The sequence below is a fragment of the Natator depressus genome, chromosome 1 (assembly GCF_965152275.1).
Source record: "Natator depressus isolate rNatDep1 chromosome 1, rNatDep2.hap1, whole genome shotgun sequence".
In the NCBI taxonomy this organism is placed as follows: Eukaryota; Metazoa; Chordata; order Testudines; family Cheloniidae; genus Natator; species Natator depressus.
Genome location: NC_134234.1, coordinates 42,168,571 through 42,188,373, shown reverse-complemented (window position 1 = coordinate 42,188,373; position 19,803 = coordinate 42,168,571). Strand labels below are relative to the sequence as shown.

Genomic DNA, 19,803 nt, shown 5'->3' with positions numbered 1-19,803 from the left:
CCAGCACCTATGGGCTTGCTGCATCAGTTATTAAAGTAAAAAAAATTGCTTGAGCCCTGGCACCTAATTCCTTGAGCCCTGGCATCTCTTTCATTACAAATTAAGCACTGTAATTTATACATAGAGGATCTGGTTCAACAAGAGAGATTGCCAAAACCCCACCCCCGACAGTCTGGTGGTTAAGGCATTCACCTAAGAGATAGGAGACCTGGGTTTAAGTTGCAAATCAGGAAATCACACCTACATTTTTCCACCTCCCAGGTGAGTGCCCCCACCAGTGGGCTACTGAGTATAAAGGCGGACACGACCACCCCTTTAGTCTTTCACTAGAAAGGACTGACCTGGCTTAGGCACTTAACTCCTTTAAGATTTTTCTCCTAGAGTCTTTTCTTGCTTCCACTGAAATCAATGGCTAAAGTCCACTAACTTCAATGGGAGCCGGAGCTGGACATCTGTCCTCTCTTGCATTTCATTATGTATTAGGTTATCACACTACCTCTCATGTTCCTCAATTACAGAATCTGAATGGACCAAAGCAGAGCACTCACTTCATTTAAAAAAAAAAACGTGATGTGCTAGGATAGAAGTGACTTCTTAGCATTTTTAAAACTCTTTCAACACCATGTCATTTTATATTATTATTTAATCCTTGCCCTGTAAACAGATGTATTATTATGGCATCATTATCTGGAACTATCAGCATATTTGCTAAACCCTGAACAATTATAGTACTTTAAAATGACAATGACATTGATGGCAATATCAAACAGCATCAATATAAACCACAATAATAACAATATGATTTATCATATTCACCACTCCATCACTGCTATGCAATTTGATATCCATCTGAGAGAGAGCTTCAATATTGCCAGCTTGTGCTTTAATATTAATCCCTTTTGGTGCATCCATGCTCAAAGACCGAGTTGGTGATTCCAATCTGAAAGTAAGTAGAGGAAATCTGGCTGTAGCATATTCTTAAAAAGTTATTTTGTAAAATAATTAAAAAAACTTTTGAACTTATAAAACATTCTGAGACAGTGATGTGAGGAATTCTATAAAAGATGATAGTTCCTATTTCTTTATGCAGACTTGAAACAGTGGGTAGTTGTTTCAAAACCAACAGAGTATCCTGTATGACAGTGCAGAAAGAACTCAAGATCATACTATATGGTGCTTTAGGTACAAACACTGCAGTTTACGTTTCTAAGTTATAGTTTTCAGTGAGACCATAATTGTTCTGATACAAATATTCATATTTGAAAATGCATTTTTATAATCTTTATTTTCACTTGAAATAAACCAAAACATTCTAAACACAGTTGGTGAAATGCTAACCCATTTAAGTTTTGACATTGTCTTAAATGGGGCCAGGATTTCAGGATTTCACTCAGTACATTTATATGCATGCTGTAAGTAGCCTAACATTTGAGAGCTATGATCACTAGCCTTGCCTGGAAAATACTTGAAATTAAGCTGCAGAAAATACTCAGAAATAGCTAAAAGTAATAAAGTTAAAGTCTAACATACACCGAACACATTATATTAACAGTACCTTTGCAAACACAGTTGTGCCACAAGGTGGCAGAAAGGGACCATGTTAGCTGAATGATTGCTTCATTGTCTCAGCTACATGGAATTAATGGGGTTCTGTTTGTAAAAGAGATCAGGATATTTCCCACTTTGGATATTTGGCATTATTTACAAAATTAAACAAGAAGATCAGAAACAATAATTAGGTTTGGTTTCAAGCAATGAGTTCCATATACTCATTAAAAATCCAAATCAAAACCCATTGCAATAAGATATGTATGAATTTTGCTTCTTTCTGTGATTACCTAGTTAGGACCAGGTCATGTGAGAGCATTAGTACCTTTCAAGATCACACCCTTGTGCACCTTTTACTCCTGCATTATTAGCTAGTTCTGCTTGATGATAACAGACCCAATGTTAGGCCCTCAGCCGTAGTTACACTGCATGATACTGAACACAACTCTTCCTGCCTGTCTCCTTTAAAAAATAGTCAGTTTTAAAGAAAATAAATAATATAATGGCTCTGATATTTTCTTAACTAATTTATTCCCTTAAGTTTGTAAACAGGAAAAAGAATTGAAATCTTGTTCTTATTTGCACTGTACTTCTTTTTCCCCCCAAACAAATTATTTTAATAATAAAGGCCTCTCACCTTCCTGATGGGGAGCAAAGTGTTCACCCTCCACCTAATACGCTTGTTGTGGCAGCAATGGTCCAAAGATCTAAGGCAGATCTCTTACACCTCTTGCTTCCAAAATGGGTTGGGGAACATATCTCAACAAATTTTTCATTCATAGTCTTTTGGAACCACCAAAATGTGTTAGAACTGAGAGGTATTCATCTGGCTCTCAAATCCTTCCTCCCACAAGTGCAAGTCAGTAGTTCAAGTACCCACAGACAATATGTCAGTGATGCATTATGTAAACAAACAGGAAGGAGCTCATTTGTCTCAGCTCTGCAAGGAGGTGTGGGACTGATATAGCCTACACAACATTTATCCAGTTGGTTCACATGTAGTGTGAAACCATAGCGAAATTGCAGATCTCCTGAGCGGAGATTCCTCACCAATGCATGAGTGATCTCTAAAAGATTTTGTGATTCAGGACATTTTCAATCTTTGGGGCTTCCTGGACTGTTTGCCACCAGATTCAATACCAAGTGTTCCTGTTTTTGTTTAAGAGCATGCTCAGACAGTCAATGACAGATACGTTCCTCCTTGATTCGGGAAGGGGTATAATTTATGCATTTCCTTATTCCTCATTTATGCATTTCCACTAAAGTTAAAGAAAGTAAAGAAAATAAGACAGGACTCGGCCAATATGATCCTAATTGTTCCAGTGTGGCCAAGACATCAATGGTTCACCAATTTACTCCTATCCCAAGGGAATAAAGATGCTTCTGGTGACAAAGTACCTACTGTCCCAGCAGGGAGGGAAAGTCTTTCAACCAGATCCATACTCACTGCATCTAACAGCTGGGGAAATAGGACTTTGATAGATTTAGAAAAGTCTTGTTCTATTATTGAGGTAAAACATATTTTAATTTACTCTGGGAAGCAGGCCACTAGAAAATGTACTTGAAGTTAAATTGATTTGCTATATGGGTGTCTAATAAAGGCATTGACCCAGTCTCTGCTCCTACTCAGTATACCTTGGACTATTTATTCCCCTTAAAGCTATGGATTTGTCTAGCTCTTTGCTTAAAGTCCATTTAGCAGCAATAGCAGCTTTTCATATATTTATTATAGTAAATCTATTTTCTCACACAGCTGCGTTAAAAGATTTTTAAAGGGTTTATTGAATTTGTATCCACCAATACGAAATCCAATTCCTATGGGATTTAAACTTAGTGTTAACACAGTTTATGTCTGTTCCATCTGAACCTTTCTCAGAATGTTCTTTATTTTATCTTTCTATAAAGACAGCTTCCATAATAGCAATCACATCTGTTAGAAGAACTAGTGAACTACATGCTCTAATGGCTGACCTTCCTTATACCTCTTTTTATAAGTCCAAGGTGATTCTTAGACCTCACCCCAGATTCCTTCCTCAAATCATTTCAGACTTTCATGTTAGTCAGTATCTTAATTTACCAGTATTCTTTCACAAACCCCACACACATAATGGTGAATCCAGACTGCATTCTTTAGATGCAAAAGGAGCACTATCTTATCACCTGCACAGAACTGAACACCCTCTCCTGAGTTGTTTATATTGTATGCTGGTCACTGTAAAGGACAAGCTATTTCTGCCCAGTCTTTGTCTAGATGGATCAGACAGTATATAGAAGAAAATTATAAGAATTCTTCCCTCTTTACTCCTGACAGTCTTAGAGCTCAATGTACTAGGGCAGTTATTGTGTTTGTACCATGTGCTAGACATATTCTTCTTATTGAAATATGTAAAGCTGGCCCTTTGGAGTTCAATTCAAACTTTCAGTAAATATTATGCATTAGATTTGGCAGCCAGCTCTGACACACAGTTTGGCTGAGTGGTGCTTTAGTCATTATTTAATGAGGACTCTGTGTCCCTCCATCCATCCTTGGAATACTGCTTGCCAAATTATCCCAAGACTGGGAATATGCAGAGGACGCTTGAAGAAGAAATGAAGGTTATTTACTTGTAACCAGAGTTCTTTGAGATGGACTCCACATTTTCACACTTTCTTCCCACTTTCCCCTCTTCTGCAGGTTCCTAATTGAAAAATACCCCTGGAGTCTTCATTAGTGGTGGAAGGAACTGAGGTGACAACTAGCACCTTGCTCCCTTTTATAGTCATGTCCTCAGAACATGTTCAAAGGCTGAGGGTTATGGCAGGAAGTGCACGTGTGCACTCTAGTATGCATTACTATGAGAAGGATCCACCATCCAAGCTGCACCAGTTGGAGCATCCCAAGAGTGTGAATGTGCATAGTATATCTAGTAGAACTCCAATTACAAGTAAGTAACCTTCATTTCTTGCATTTAAAATTTATACATTCCTCTTTACTCATTCATGACAGAGTGCATAAGTGGCAGACCTCCCAAACAGGTGGGTCCCACTTCTAACTTATCTGCTTTGTAATTAAGGTGCAAGGAGAAGATAAGCAGGGTTCACACCCACACTGTGGTGGGATAAGGGAATTAAAACATTTAGCTCCCTTCTCACTGAAAGAGCATCTGGCTTGGAAGAGGCAACAGGTGATGAGAAGAGGCTGCTCAACAGGATACCAGGTGACTGGCTACCTATCTGAACCAGTAAGTGCCACTTGTAAAAAACCTAGGAGGTGAATTTAAATTTTACGTTTGACTGAAGGAAAGATTCTGAATGGAGATGATGAGAGAGAATAGAAGGAAACTATACAAGGGACACTATGCTATATGCCTCCAGCACTGGTGCTGGTATTCCCTAGCCAATCAGGACCAGGGCTAGTACAAGAGATCCTGATGTCTTCTTTTCTGAGGACATCTAGATCCACAAAATAAAAACACCAGGATGAATAGTTTTTCTGCCCCCTCCTGTGTCTCAGGCTATAATAGCCACACAAGACAACAGACTAATGGTTGCACCTATTCCCTAGATTGGTGTCGCAGCTTGAAGTCACCATAGCATGGGGACATGTGTCTCCACCCTGAGGAGCTTGCAAGAGTCCAGAGTGACCTAGACAAATTGGAGGATTGGGCCAAAAGAAATCTGACTAGGTTCAACAAGGACAAGTGCAGAGTCCTGCACCTAGGAAAGAAGAATCCCATGAACCGCTACAGATTGGGGACTGACTGGCTAAGCAGCAGTTCTGCAGAAAAGGACCTGGGGATTACAGTGGATGAGAAGCTGGATATGAGTCAGCAGTGCACCCTCGTTGCCAAGAAAGCCAATGGCATATTGGGCTGTATTAGTAGGAGCATTGCCAGCAGATTGAGAGAAGTGATTATTCCCTTCTATTCAGCACTGGTGAGGCCACACCTAGAGTACTGCATCCAGTTTTGGTCCCCCCTCTACAGAAGGGATGTGGACAAATTGGAGAGAGTCCAGCAGAGGGCAACAAAAATGATTAGGGGGCTGGAGCTCATGACTTATGAGGAGAGGCTGAGGGAACTGGGCTTATTTAGTCTGTAGAAGAGAAGAGTGAGGGGGGATTTGATAGCAGCCTTCAATGACTTGAAGGGGGGGTTCCAAAGAGGATGGAGCTGGGCTGTTCTCAGTGGTGGCAGATGACAGAACAAGAAGCAATGGTCTCAAGTTGCAGTGGGGGAGGTCTAGGTTGGCTTTTAGGAAATGCTATTTCACTAGGTGGGTGTTGAAGCACTGGAATGGGTTAGGGATATGGTGGAATCTCCATACTTAGAGGTTTTTAAGGGCCGGCTTAACAAAACCTTGGCAGGGCCCCAGTGGCCTAATGGATGAGGCATTGGCTTCCTAAGCCAGAGATTGTGGATTCAAGTCCTATCTGGGGTGAAAAACTCCTTGACAAAACCTTGGCTAGGTTGATTTAGTTGGTCACTACATGCATCCAACAAAGTGGGTATTCACCCACAAAAGCTTATGCTCCAATACATCTGTTAGTCTATAAGGTGCCACAGGAATCTTTGCCGCTTTTACAGATCCAGACTAACACGGCTACCCCTCTGATGCTTAGTTGGTGTTGGTGTCCTGCTTTGAGCAGGGGATTGGACTAGATGACCTCCTGAGATCTCTTCCAACCGTAATATTCTATGATAGACAGACAACACAAATGAAACACATAACACACTGGGAAATTCAAGACAAAGGTTCTCTTTTTTATGGAGTTTTTGTCGTAGTTTATAAGGGGAGGGGGAGATAATAGCATTTTTACTGATACAGATTAGCATTTGCTGTCTTTTAGGAGGAAGTGATTTATGAGAAGGGATTTGAAAGTAGAAATGATTGGTATTTGGAACATTGGAATTATAGAGAAGATCCCTGACTTAGACAGCAGAATGGAAGAAGACACAAAGCCACAGAAAGAAAGTAATGCACAACTCACTGGTGGAGTCAAAAGAACAACTGTGGGAAATAAAAAATGTTAGCAGAAACGTAAGCAGGGTAGAGTTGGGCACAGTCAAGAATGTGAGGATTGAAAAGAAGCCTGTATTTGATGCAGAAGGTAAGAAGAAGCAAATGGAGGATTTTGAAGAAGGAAATAATTTAAAGAGTGGCTGGACTGACAGAGGGAATCAGGACCATTTTCTGAATACAGTCTGAAAGTCCATAATGAATACAGGGCCACTTCAGTTATTGCTCAGAAGGAGACCTTATCTGGATGAAAAGTCCTACTGAACGAGTTCTCATCTCAGGTAGGCACTGTGCATACTGCAACCACAGTGGGTAGCATTTTGAAGCCCATTCCTCATGGGAGTTTAGCTCTGAACTATCATCAAACCAGAGAAGCTTGGAGGCTGTATGCTACCCTGATGCAATATGCGAGACTCTTATGTGCTTCCACCTGAGGGCCAGAAAGGATTCTCATCAGCCATACTGACAAGAAATGGTGGTGGGATGGGATTAAATTATGGAATGAAGTGCCAATGCACTAACTGGTGCCTGGATCTGACAAACTCAGGTACTGATTAAATTAAGTTCTGTCAATACAGTAAAGCATCTGTGAGCTAAATGGAGTGCAGCTAAGATATAGTCTCAGCAGGGTGTCAGTAAATTAAAGGGGGTTGATGCTGACAGCTACAGGAGCCAATGTGCTTACCAGGGGTCCAGGGGCCCAGCACCATCAACTCTGGGCTCTAATGTGCCAACCCAGCAGTGCACTGATTCACCGTAGAAGTTTGGCACCAATAGTTCCAAGTGCTATTGCACTGATTCAGCAGGACACTGGTGCACTGTAGGGTTCCATGCTTACAAGCCTCTAAAGGCAGTCAGATGCACAGTTACAACATAGTGGTAATCCTGTCAGTTTGATAACAGTGGTGCTACTGGCTGGTTCTTTAAGTATGTGGAGGCTTGACTTCTCATAGCACTCATGGATGTTAGCCTTGGAATCAATAATTCAACCACAGGGTTATGGGATAGGGTTGTTTTCTGTATGACTTGTACTCAAAGCTGGAGATCCAGAAGTGGAAATTCTGCACTGATATTACTTTTAGAGAAGTGTTCAGAGGAGAATTACATGACTTATTGGACAAAATACTAATATATAAGAAAGGAAAACAAGGGTAACCAAAGACACATGACCTTTATCTATTCTAATGTTGTCTTATATTCTTTGACTAAAGAGTGGAACTGATGAAACTTCAGATTTATACAAGTTTTAAAGCTCATGGCATAACATCTTTAGAAAGTTTCATTGTGGGGATTTTATCAAAATTATTACTTTAAAAAGAAATCTAAATAGTTGTGAGGGGATGGGGGAATTGTTGTTGTTGTTTGTATTATCGTAGCACCTAGGAGCCATAGTCATGGCTACAGCACAGCAGAGCCAATAAAGTGTCTTTTCCACTAGTCTTTTCCACTATTTTTCATCGTGTCAGCTTGAATATTGCAGAATGCCATGTGACTATCTGGAAGATATTGTTTTCATGGGAATTATTACTTGAATACCTATATATTAAGATATTTACACAGTTTCCCAGTTGAATGGGATTTGGACAGACAAACTGCTAGTTTGTTGCAATCTGTATACATTGATTAGAATTTAATTGCAATGATTTGTTACCTAAAAATAAAAATGATTTTGCAAGATGCCAAATAACTGCTGCAAAACATTATCAAAGAAAATTACAAAAGCAGTCTTCTCACTTCTGTATCAAATTAAAACTCCCAAATTTGTAATCTGCTAAAATTAAAGGTCTATATGTGAACTGTGGAGTGATTAGGAGAAACCACAGCAAATACTGTCACCAGTGATTTGTAATTTTGGGCACCTGAATTTTGTGGTGCTCAATTGGAGACAGCTTAAAAGGCTCTCATTTTCAGAAAATGTTAAGTACGCGCCATTTGAAAATCAAGTCCCTTGATAGTGTCTCTGATTAGGCACTCAAAAACAGAGGCATCCAAAATCTCTAGTCACATTTGAAAATATTTGCCTTTTTGTATACTTTACATTCAAGAACTTCAATGTAAAAAAGTACAATTATAGGATCTGATTATATTCTTGAATATATCAGAAGGTCTACTGTAAAGGAATATTATACTATTGCAATGGAGTAAGAAATAGTACAAACTCATAATATCCGATAAATTCCTTAACACTGTTTGATTAGATCATGATGCTGCTAGTAAATGACAAGATCTTAATGTAATCAGTGAAGATTTTAAGATTTAGAGTCTATTTCTCTCTTTGCTACATGTGGGATACGTTTGTAAACCTCTACTGAAAAAAGTTAGAGATTTGTTTCAAGAATTTTAGTTAATATATTGCATGATGATGTCAGAATTCAGGTCCTACTTGAATTATTGTCAAATAATTGCAGCTGAGTTGTGACAAGACATGGAAAATGGTGGAAAAGTAATAATGGACTTTTATTATTTGCAGTAATTTGGAAAAGCTGAGAGTGGGAGTCCCGCCATGAACGGTGCTGACAGCAGGAGCTCCTGCTGCCTGGGGGAGCCATGGGCTGACAGCTGGGGCTTTTGCTGTTTGCCGCTTGGGGCTGACAGCAGGGGCTCCTGTTGCCGGCTGCCCAGGGTAGCCCGGTCTCCCACTGTCAGCCCGTGCACAGCACGGCTCTCGCTGTCAAAACTGCAGTGGAAGCCCAATATTGGGAGCTGCAATTTCTGCAATATCGTGAATTGTGTAGGACCTTAGTCATAATGTAACAAGTCTCTGTTATGTGGCTCCATCACGTGATGAAATACAGATAGAGACACAACACAAAATAAATGAGAAGAAAGTTTAAACCAGCAAGGCTTTTTCTTTGGATTTTTCCAAAAATAATTTATGACAATAAGACACTAAACTGTATGAACATTATTAAGCCAGTGCAGCCCCTTAGATCCTCTAACTAATGCCACTGCTAGGTCAGTGCTGAATCAGGAAGCCATAACTAACTCCCATCCTGTCTCTATACCATTCCTATGCTGAGGGGAGCTCAGGTTGCAGGGGAGAATGGAGCCTCATACATGTATGCATCGGTTCTCAATTTGACTATCATTTTGTGTACAATCAATCTGGAGAATATACAAAAAGCCAGTTATTTGTTTGGCATATGGAACAAGGGACCTTTAATCTTCTAAATATAGAACCATATAGAGGTCTATTTGTTGACTGACCATGTTTCTCAGCAACATAGATCTTGAGACGTCTCCCCCACACACAATTGTATAGTGAGGGCCACCTTGCTAGTATGCAAGAAATAAGATTAATTTATATTACCTAACTCAGAGACAAACACAGTCATCAGATGTCTTAGCAAATCATCAATCACTGGCATATAGATCTAAATATTCTAATATATTTTACTGTTGATAAATTCTTTTTAATAGGGTTGCTCCAGTGTATGTAAATAAGAGCTGAAACCATTCCAATATTTAAAATATTTATGATGTAAATTACATTTATCTTATAGCTTAGAAACTTAGTAAACAAAAAATATAACCAGGTTATTTCAGCTTGCAAATAATGAAAATCAAATATATATTTTTGATGAATGGGACCATTACAATTATATTTTAGTATAATTACATATACATTTTAAGTAAATTATTCAATTTTTAACTCAGATGTATGATGCATATTCTTAAGAATAAAATTATTTGTCCACTTGCTAAGGTTGCTAGAAGTACATCAACAAATATTTTCTACTTTGCATCACTATCACTCTGTAATAGAGTGAAAATGCAAATATGAACTATTAATAAAATTGCCACACAAGGTTCACTTATAGTTTTGAAATGATGAATTTTATAATTAGGACGAATCTCAGAAAATTTTTCAGAATGAGAGGGCTCCAGCCTCCACTTAGATTTATTTTCTTTACCCCATTCTGGAGAAGGACAATGGTGGTGTGGTCTGACCTTAGATTGTTCCTCGGATCTACCTTGTCTGGTAGCTTCAGTCCTGGGTCCCACACAGATGATGTCCTGAGGATCTTGAGGCCTGTTCTCAAGAGCTGGAGCTGAGTGAGTGGAGTCTCAACTTACTGTAGCACTGACGGAATTAAATTTCTGGCTCAGGGGATTGTTTTGAATCAAGGGAAGGCCTGTCAGGATCTGAGGTACACCTCATTTATTGCTCTAACAGGAACAATTTTAGGTGAGATTCCATTGACTTTCTGGTTGTAGTATAAAAAGATCTGCAGACTGAAGAATGATCAGGGATATGAGATTCCCCTAAGCAGAAAAGGCACCTGCTGTGGCCGTCAGTTAAAGGAAGGGCCTGTTGCAGGAAGGGCAGAACTTAAACCCAGAGGACATAGTGTCTATCATACTCATGGTAAGGCACAAACACCTAAGGAGATTCTCTGGGATAAAAGGAGGAATGGAAAGCTGCCAATGGGCAGAAAAGCTATTAATTAACTAATTATAAACTAATCATCTAAATCTATATAAAATGTTTATAAAAAACTAACTAGTTGCTAATGAGACGCAGGGATGACATCACAGTTCCAAATCACTACCATCGGTAGTCAGAGGAAACTGAGGGTCAGTTGGGTTTGTGTGGCCCTTTATGGCTTTGGCAGTAAGGGGAGCAAGGACAGGCAGGCTGTAGGCATGGCTCCAAACCCGGGTGTGCTTGCTAGAAAGTTCCAAATTCAAACACAGGGTGCATATGCACCGAAAGTGAGATTGATGTAAAAAATTACTTGAAAAAATTATTTTGCTAAAGCTAAAAAATAATTTTTGAGATCTTGTCTCACAGTAAAGAACTCCCCTCCTGGCCTAATCTACTATGCCACCACCACCTTCAAGTTTTTAGAACAGGCCTCTTTGATGAAGTCTATAAGCCCTAGACCTTGTAGACCTCGCTGGAATCTTAGGCATGAATAAAAGTATGAACCAAAGAAGGTGAACCAAAGTTGGCATGGCCTTGGCAGAATAGTAACACTACAGGCATTAGCTGAACAAGTAAGCACATTCCTGATGAGAGAATGGTACAGAAACACATCAAGTAACTACATAAACACATACCTAAGAGATGGTACAAGAACTCACTGACCCTTTGTAAAGATAAAGAGGAGATGACAGGATAATGGATGAGATTGTTTTGTTCAAATTAGCACGTATAAAGTACAGGATAATGACAAAAAGCATATAGAATGTAATATGTAATGTGTTTGTACCAATGCTTAAAAGGAGACGTCAAAGGAGGGTCATCTTTGTATTGGCCTGTTATGTTGACTGAGCTTTTACCTTGTCATGGGCATACGTATGTTAGTGTCCCTGTGACCTGTTGGACAGGGCTTTGCTGAAAATAAACCTCACCGAGCGCCTTTGCCACTGAACCAAGCATGCTGTGGTCTTTTTTTTATGACTAACATTGAGGTCTGCTGAATCAGCAAGCTGCACTGTCTGCTGGTGCCAAGTACAGAGGAGCTCCCAAAACCAGCACCACTCTGCAATACTAACAGACCTCACCACAATGAATTACACGCTGAGTTTGATAATGAATATACTCTTAGCACACTCATTTTTATTCAATAGAAAAATCTTGAATTATAAGAGAGCTATTCTCAAATTTCTTTTTATTGAAAAAGCTGTTAGAGTCAATGATTATTGTTTCATACGATAAACACTATTGATTTGTACTCAACTATGGCAATATTTTAGGTGACTTTAAAACAAAACAAAACAAATAAAAAACCTAAAAGCAACAAACCAACAAAAAACGCCAAACAAAACTATGAATGCTTTACTAAGGGCAATTCTTTTCACTTGTGCTCAGTGTTTCAGATGACCGATGCCACTTTCAGTTATAGCATTTTATCTCCATGACGTAATTCCATTGAAATGTAATTGTTCACATATAAAACTGAGGCTGTTCTCCATATCATAGCTATTCTTTGACCTTTTCACTGTTGTACTTTCAAATCCTCCACATTCATGATTCAGTTCTCTGTTTACTAAAGGTAAATTGTCATAACAAGAAACACTTCCAGTTGAACTGATTATACTATGATTAACTAGCAAGGTATTTGAATAAGTCAATATTATTTGCATACTCTTATGTTTAGCACTAACTATTTATTTCTCTTTCACATCCTACTCTATTCAGATTTGAACCCTGCAACATGTATTTGCATGATGAATTACCCAATAATTTCTTATTGTCTTCTATTTTAATTTGCCATAAAACAACTCCATCAACTTCAGAAGCCAAATTCACTGCTGATGTAAGCAGTAAGGATGTAAGAGGCTATATTTTTAAAGTTAAGTACACACAATTGTATATGTACTTTTGCATGTTCCTAACATATATGCAAAAACTAGATATGCACAGGCAAATAGAACACAGCTATTTGTGTGCCTAATTGATTAATAGGTTTATAGACTTTAAGGCCAGAAAAGACTATTATGATTATCTAGTCTGACGTCCTGAACAAAAATTTCACTCAGTAATTCTTTCATCAAGCCCTTAACTTCTGTTTGGAGCAATGCATATTTTTAGAAAGATAGTGTGTCACCTGAATGCACAAATGCTTGATTTGTGCCTTCAATAATGTAAAATTGGACATGCTTAACTTTAAAATTCTGACTCTAAATTTCAAAAATATTTTTATTTTAGAAAATATGGTCTACTTAGATGTCATTTTGTGTTGACTTCAATTATACTTGAAAACCATTTTACACAGGCTTTACTCATCCCTCTCAGTGCTATACTGTGCTATTTGCCCCTGTGCACCCACACATATTTCTGAATGGGATATTTGTCTTGAAGAGCCACAAAATTCTATACTCATATCAGTCTACACATTCTCTTCTCTTCCTTTTAATCTGTGGGCATACTTCCATACTTTTGTCTTTTTGTATATTGCTTGATAAATTGTTGGACTGGAATGATGTATGAACCAGTATGGATAAAATAACGTCACCCATCAGAAGAACGGGTCGGTCTTAAGAGTGTCCCTTAAAATACATAAGTATGGCAAGAACTATCTTAAGTCTGTGTGCTTAAGAGAAGAATGACACAATAAAGGGTTTTCTGAGTTATGAACCTGCAGCTTGTGCATTCTTTTATTTGAGAGTCCATTTGAGTTCTAAATAAAAGTAACAAAAAGGGTTTCAGATAGTTTCAGATAGAGCTTATCTGTGGTGCTCAGGGGTCAGAGGGAATGGTGCAGCACAGTCAGCTGATTCCCCCATGCTACTGATGAATAGGAAAGAGTTGATCCATAGGCAGACAGGTCTGGGGAATGCACATTTTCCAAGTGAGGTTTGTATGGCAGAACATTAACATGATTAAGCTTCAAGGATTATGGTTAACTGAGTTATACTTTATGTAAGTAATGCAACTAAAACATTCAGAGTCCTGGGGCAAATACATTTACAAGATCTTCTTGATTCTAAAACAGCATTGAGTTCTAATGACACCTTCAAAAGGCTGTAAAGCAATTTTAAACAACGTTAATCAGCGAATCAAAAGGTACCAGTTATGATCATAACAGCTTGGTGACTGGTGTGCTACTTTTCCACCCATCTTAAATACAGAGGTCTTTTCCATCTATTTCGCCACTGTCACTCAATGCAGTAGTGTTACAAAGGGTGAGGAATAAAGATCAGGACCCAGATACAATTAAAATGAAACCTTCAGCTTCTCTTAAGCAGAGAGTTGTGGTAAAGAGTGATAAGCAAAGCTATTTCAAAAGAGGTTTCTGTGATGACCTCAATTTTCCAATGTGCTGACTCTCAAGGTAATTAAAAAAGACAGAGGCCCCAGTGAATGTGATTGAATCTGGCATTTCACAGATGCTTCCAGCATAGCTTTTGAATGACTTTAATTGTACTATAATGCAACATATTCTGTCATAAAGGTTTACTCTCTATTAAAGGTACTATTTGCACTACTATAGTTAAAAGTTCTATTAGTATTTCCATTCTGAACCTTTATTTTCAGAAGTTTATAATTCTGTTGTAAATATTCACTCCCAGTTTAAATTTGTCATGCATTTTTTTACTATGTAAGCACACTTTTCTTTACTGAATAGAAGACATTTAAATTTTGAACATTATAAGTTATACAAACTTACTTATAAAACCTCTGAAAGTTAGTTGTTTGTGCACTGTGTGTGTGTGTATGTGTGTGAGAGAGAGAGAGAAGTGCTAGCTAAAAGGCATAGGACCATAGAGTCCTAAAAATGTTTCTATATTATGATTACAAATGTATACTTATGTCATAACCTGTAAATCAACCAAGACTAACCAAAACTTCATACAAAGTAACAAAAACAAAAATAAAGACATTTATTCTCAGGCATGAAAGAAAAACTTGACCTATGTTAGCCAATACATATATGTTAGGCGTAATATACACCACATTAATGGGCATTATGCAAAAAGTTACATTATGCATGAATGGTATGTCCTAGCACAGACTGGGATATACCTCTACATCCAGCTGGTTTGGAATGTGGTATCCAAAGCAGAGATAAGGAAAGTATAGAACTGGTGGGTTAGATTTTAGTGTTGAGTAAAGAGTTTTGTAGCTTGTAAAATCATACTATAAATACTACTAGCTGAAATGCAAATCTTTGAAACATACCTTCTATGGACGGTAAACATGCTGTGTTTGTTTCCTGGAACGAGAGTATGTATGTCTCCTTTTTGTATTTTACTGCTTTGTCTTTACACAATAAATTTGGCTAAGTCCAGTTATTTGGTCTCAAACATTTTTAAGAATGAACCGTGAGTGTAATCAAACAATTGACTCTACCTTTTAGTCAATACCTACTATATTTGTTAATTTATATTTAAGATGATACAGACTGCAATTCTTAATAAAGAGCCTATTAGACAGAGCTATGCAGGTAGTTTATAGTTGTCAAAAATAGGCATAAATAGCTCAAAGTGACTGCCCCCCAACACATAAGATAATTTGAAAACTAAAAAAAATTAATAAAGGTCTCTAAAATAAGAGAGAAATAAGATTTAATTCCTCACTGGAAAGGGAGTCTGAGATTGGATCACAGATTCCATGGCAGCAGAATTTCAGGACATATATCAAGGGGACAGTGCTTTGAGACATTTGTCCCTGGGATTGGCAGCTCTAGACTAACTCCATGTCTCTACTGGATCAAACACAACTCTGCAGTAAGATATGCTACTCAAGAAAAATCAGTGAATATGCCTGTTTTGTCCTATGTTGTTCTCCTTCTATCATGACAATGGTGGACCACAAAAAACTCTTACCTATATGAAATGAATGTTTAATATTCACCCACTTTACCAAATGCTCTGAATACCTCTCAAGAAATAAAAATAAACAGCATTAAAATAGGACCTAGTCAAGCATGTGTGAGACAGTGTTTAAAAATATATTCCAAGAGACTCTGAAAAGGTGTTGGGAATATAGCTTCCTGATGAGACGAAATATTAGAAATGAGATGAAGAATAGCAATGAAACTAGAAAACTCAACCCCACTTAATAAGTCAGTGTTTTACTATTATAATTAGATTAGTCTAAAAAAAAATAGCTGCATAACTTGTAGGCCATAACAGAACAAAAGTAGTATACCTGGAAAAATTCCTTTCACATTAGAACTCAAAGTATTTTCAAATATAATCAATGTGCAGAAGTATGTAAAATTGGTACCCAGCTTCTAACAGAGACAAATTGAGGTATTTCTTAATTACATGGCCAGAAGTGGTGTCCCTGGAAAGATAGAAGATACTAACTATTTTAACTAGCTTTTTTCATGGATTTTATTAGTGCACTAACTGAAGAGAACAGAATAATTCAAACTGCAATAATGAAGTACTTCATGTTTTTTTTAACCAACCTGAGAATGAAAGAGTACATAAGCATGAATATACACCAAGCAAATTAATGCCAGTGTTTATAAAAATTATACTGCAATGGAATTGTCTCACAATTAGAGAACAGAAATGCTATACAGCTACTGAGACACAATTGTAGAATTACTTTTCAGTTATGTAATTCATTCCACTGTGATTGGCTGGTGTTTCTAATTTGCATTATGACAGCAAATACTAATCCCTGTACTTTGATTAGTTGAGAGCCATTATTAGGCAGTTAGCAGGTAGGCATTTGTATTACTGCAATAATCAAACAATGATTTTACAAATCACTCTCTCTGGGTAGCCACTATACAGCTCTCTATGTGTTTCCCTCAGAATTCTTATCTATATGTCCATAAGAAACATGACTACTTCAGTTTCTGACCCTATCCCCACCCTATTACCCATTTAACTCATACAAGCATATATTGGATTACAAAACAAAGTCATTTTACTGGGTGGGAAAGGGGCTAAGCCTTCATCATTGGGGAGGAAATACTAAGAAGAGTCCTGTGGGGGCCATATTTGTTGTGAACATTTACATGGAGAGTTCTGATAGCAGCAGCCAATCACAGCAGATAGATTTACAGTAACTAAATACAATGGGAGGGGTGATAAAATACTTCAGCATAATCATATCCTCAAGTTACTATAAAGTGTACAATTACTACACCTTAGGCTAATAAACATCTATTCCCTTGGTGCCTTTTAGCCTTAGATACAGACATTTTCTCAAAACAGGGAGCATCCTCAAGTTGTCATTTAAAGATTCAGAGGAATGTCCAACACAATATCTCTTGTTAAAAACAGGGCTAGAATTTGTCTGGGGAAATATTGAAACCTCTTCAGAATATCCTGAAGGCCATTAAGAATTCATAATCTGGAAAAATAACTCAATGGTTAATTTTATAGGAATTTCTCAGATACCTTGATAACATTTTATGTGTACAATATACGTATAATAACACTTTGACAAAGGTTCAACTCTCTGGAATATTGAGAACATTATTATTACAGTTAATAATTATGGTGATATTAAAATCTAAGAAAAGCGTGGAGCTGTGTAGGTCATATGTTCTCACCTCACTTGTGAGCGTGGATATAAAAGTCTTGGACAAAGTACTGGCAGAATGCCCAGAACTGATTGCACTAAAAGTGATTCACTCTGACCAATAGGATTTATGCTCAGAAGGTCTACTTGTATGGCTCTAAGACATCTATTTAAACACCAATATCAGATGAAAATTAGGTCTGACCTTAGATGTTAGGTAACTATCTTATTGCTGCCCAGAAGGTTGGATAAGCAGACACACAGATAAACTATACAGCAGGGAGAACATACAGAGTAGACAACCGTTATCCTAAAAACTGAAGCATCTCACACTCCAAAAATGCGAATGCCTAGCTCAGACAAATTATGTTGAGGTTTATAAAGGATTTGTATATCTAAATGTAACAGGTGAAAAACTGTCTAAATATTACTTTAGTATTAGAAAAATAAAAATAATTTATATCATAGGAAGTGAACAATATGCCTTACAATGACAACCTCTAAACATGAGCTGTATGTTATTTAGGGATATAAAGTATAAAAGAAGTAGAACACCAAAGTACTATAAATTATAAAAGAAAAAAAGTATTGGCATCACAATGGAGAGAATGTTTGAATTCTGACTCTAACTTTAGGAAAACTAGGGCACCTGTTTCCATCTCAAGGTAGAATTTCTCTCTCTCAGCATTTGAAAGGCTAGAACTAGAACTACTTAAATGAAGAAGATTTTTGGTCTGTGTTATTGCAGCTTTTATCAGCTTTTGTCTAATTTGAAAGGTGGGATTAAAAACAGGTGATGTGCACTGTAACTCTCTACCACTTTTCCTTCTTACTAGGGGTATAAAAAAAGTGAACCCACACCTCCTTTTCCTTCTGAGTGAGACTTATGAATGCAGTCACTTAATCTGGAAAGGACTCCATTTGTATTGCTTCACATTCTAAAGCAAATGGGATAATGAAAAGACAGACACCAAGGCAAGAGTAATGGCACTGCCCTGTCTCCATTATTTATCAACAAGAAGATATGGTCTAACAAACTTGTCACTTCTTATCAAATAAATCAGTCTCTTTTGAAATTCAACACTAGGGTTACAAATCCAGGAGACTGTGTAATTGAGAAAGACATTTGTGTCAACATTGTTTGCTTTGATGCACTAAACCCTAATGACATACACAGAGAACAATGAAGGAGGTCTCAATGCATATGCTATAAATTGAAGGGTATGAACATTAAGTGCTTTGCAGTTAAAACACCCTTGACACACAGGGCCCAAAATACATTTGAGGCTGATGGTTTTTATTCAAGTCTCAGTACCTCTAGTACTACTTGCTACACCCTTAACCACTTAATATCACATTAGCCTGTGAGACAGCCTGCAGAATATAATCATTTGACCAGAAGAACCACTAGGGGGATGAAGAGCAGAATATTAAATTAGACTCTAAAAAGGCATTGTGATATTTGAGGTGAGGGAGTAAGTGATATAGCTTGTTCCCTACCAAGCTAATCTGATCAGGAGGTACAGATTTAAATTTGGAATAACTTGATGCCAAAACAATGAACAACAGAATTTATAAACTCAATCTATTATTATATAATTATAAAATTAATTATTTTAAATAAATAGACTTTGGAACAGTTTCTGATCCCACTAACTCAATATATTGAACATGGACAACTAGTTGGGATTTTAGTCATTCCACTTGAGCACTGGCAACTCAAGGTAACATTCTAGAGTTGAACCTGTGCTTTTAGTTGGCATGGCCAACTCACTAAACAGATACTGCGAAGGGTATGCTTATCCATGAAGGTCAACTTTTCAGTACACTTCAAGTATCCTGAAGGCTTTTCTTGAAATTTAACTGTCCAGTTTGGAAGTTCAGCCAGTGACATGAAGAAAGGCCCATGAACCTTAAAGATTTTCTCTTTTTTCCCCCACACCCAAAATAGTGATCAGGGTAAAGAAGGAGCCCAGGGAATAAAACCACAGAAGAGGGAGTCCTTCCTGAAGCAGCAGACTGGAAGTGAGTGAATGAGAGAGCTAGTGTGGGTGGGGGAGTTGTCTCTTTCCCTCTTACCCTGATCTTTGGCATAGCTATTTAAAAATTAAATATAAGACTATCACATGCTGAATGTAGAGTGAATTTATCTCTTCACCACAATCCAAACATGATTTACTTTGGCTAAAATACCCTAAAATTCACAGCACTGTGTGTGAAAGAACAATATCCCAGGATTAGGGAGATCTGGAACATGACAGGTGCAGAACACATTTAAAGTAATTTTCTCACCAAAAAATACTCCTTAATGCTACAGA

The 19,803-nt window shown here is 37.6% G+C and overlaps 1 protein-coding gene across 4 annotated transcripts in view; it reads right to left on the bottom strand.

The window, feature by feature from the left end:
• SGCG (sarcoglycan gamma) overlaps nt 1–19,803 on the bottom strand; it is a 138,610-nt gene that overhangs the window by 12,405 nt on the left and 106,402 nt on the right. For all 4 annotated transcript variants that reach the window (XM_074958434.1, XM_074958444.1, XM_074958453.1 and 1 more), the window contains one exon: nt 817–940. In XM_074958434.1, coding sequence (XP_074814535.1) covers nt 817–940 — 124 coding nt within the window. The remainder of the gene's footprint in view (nt 1–816; nt 941–19,803) is intronic.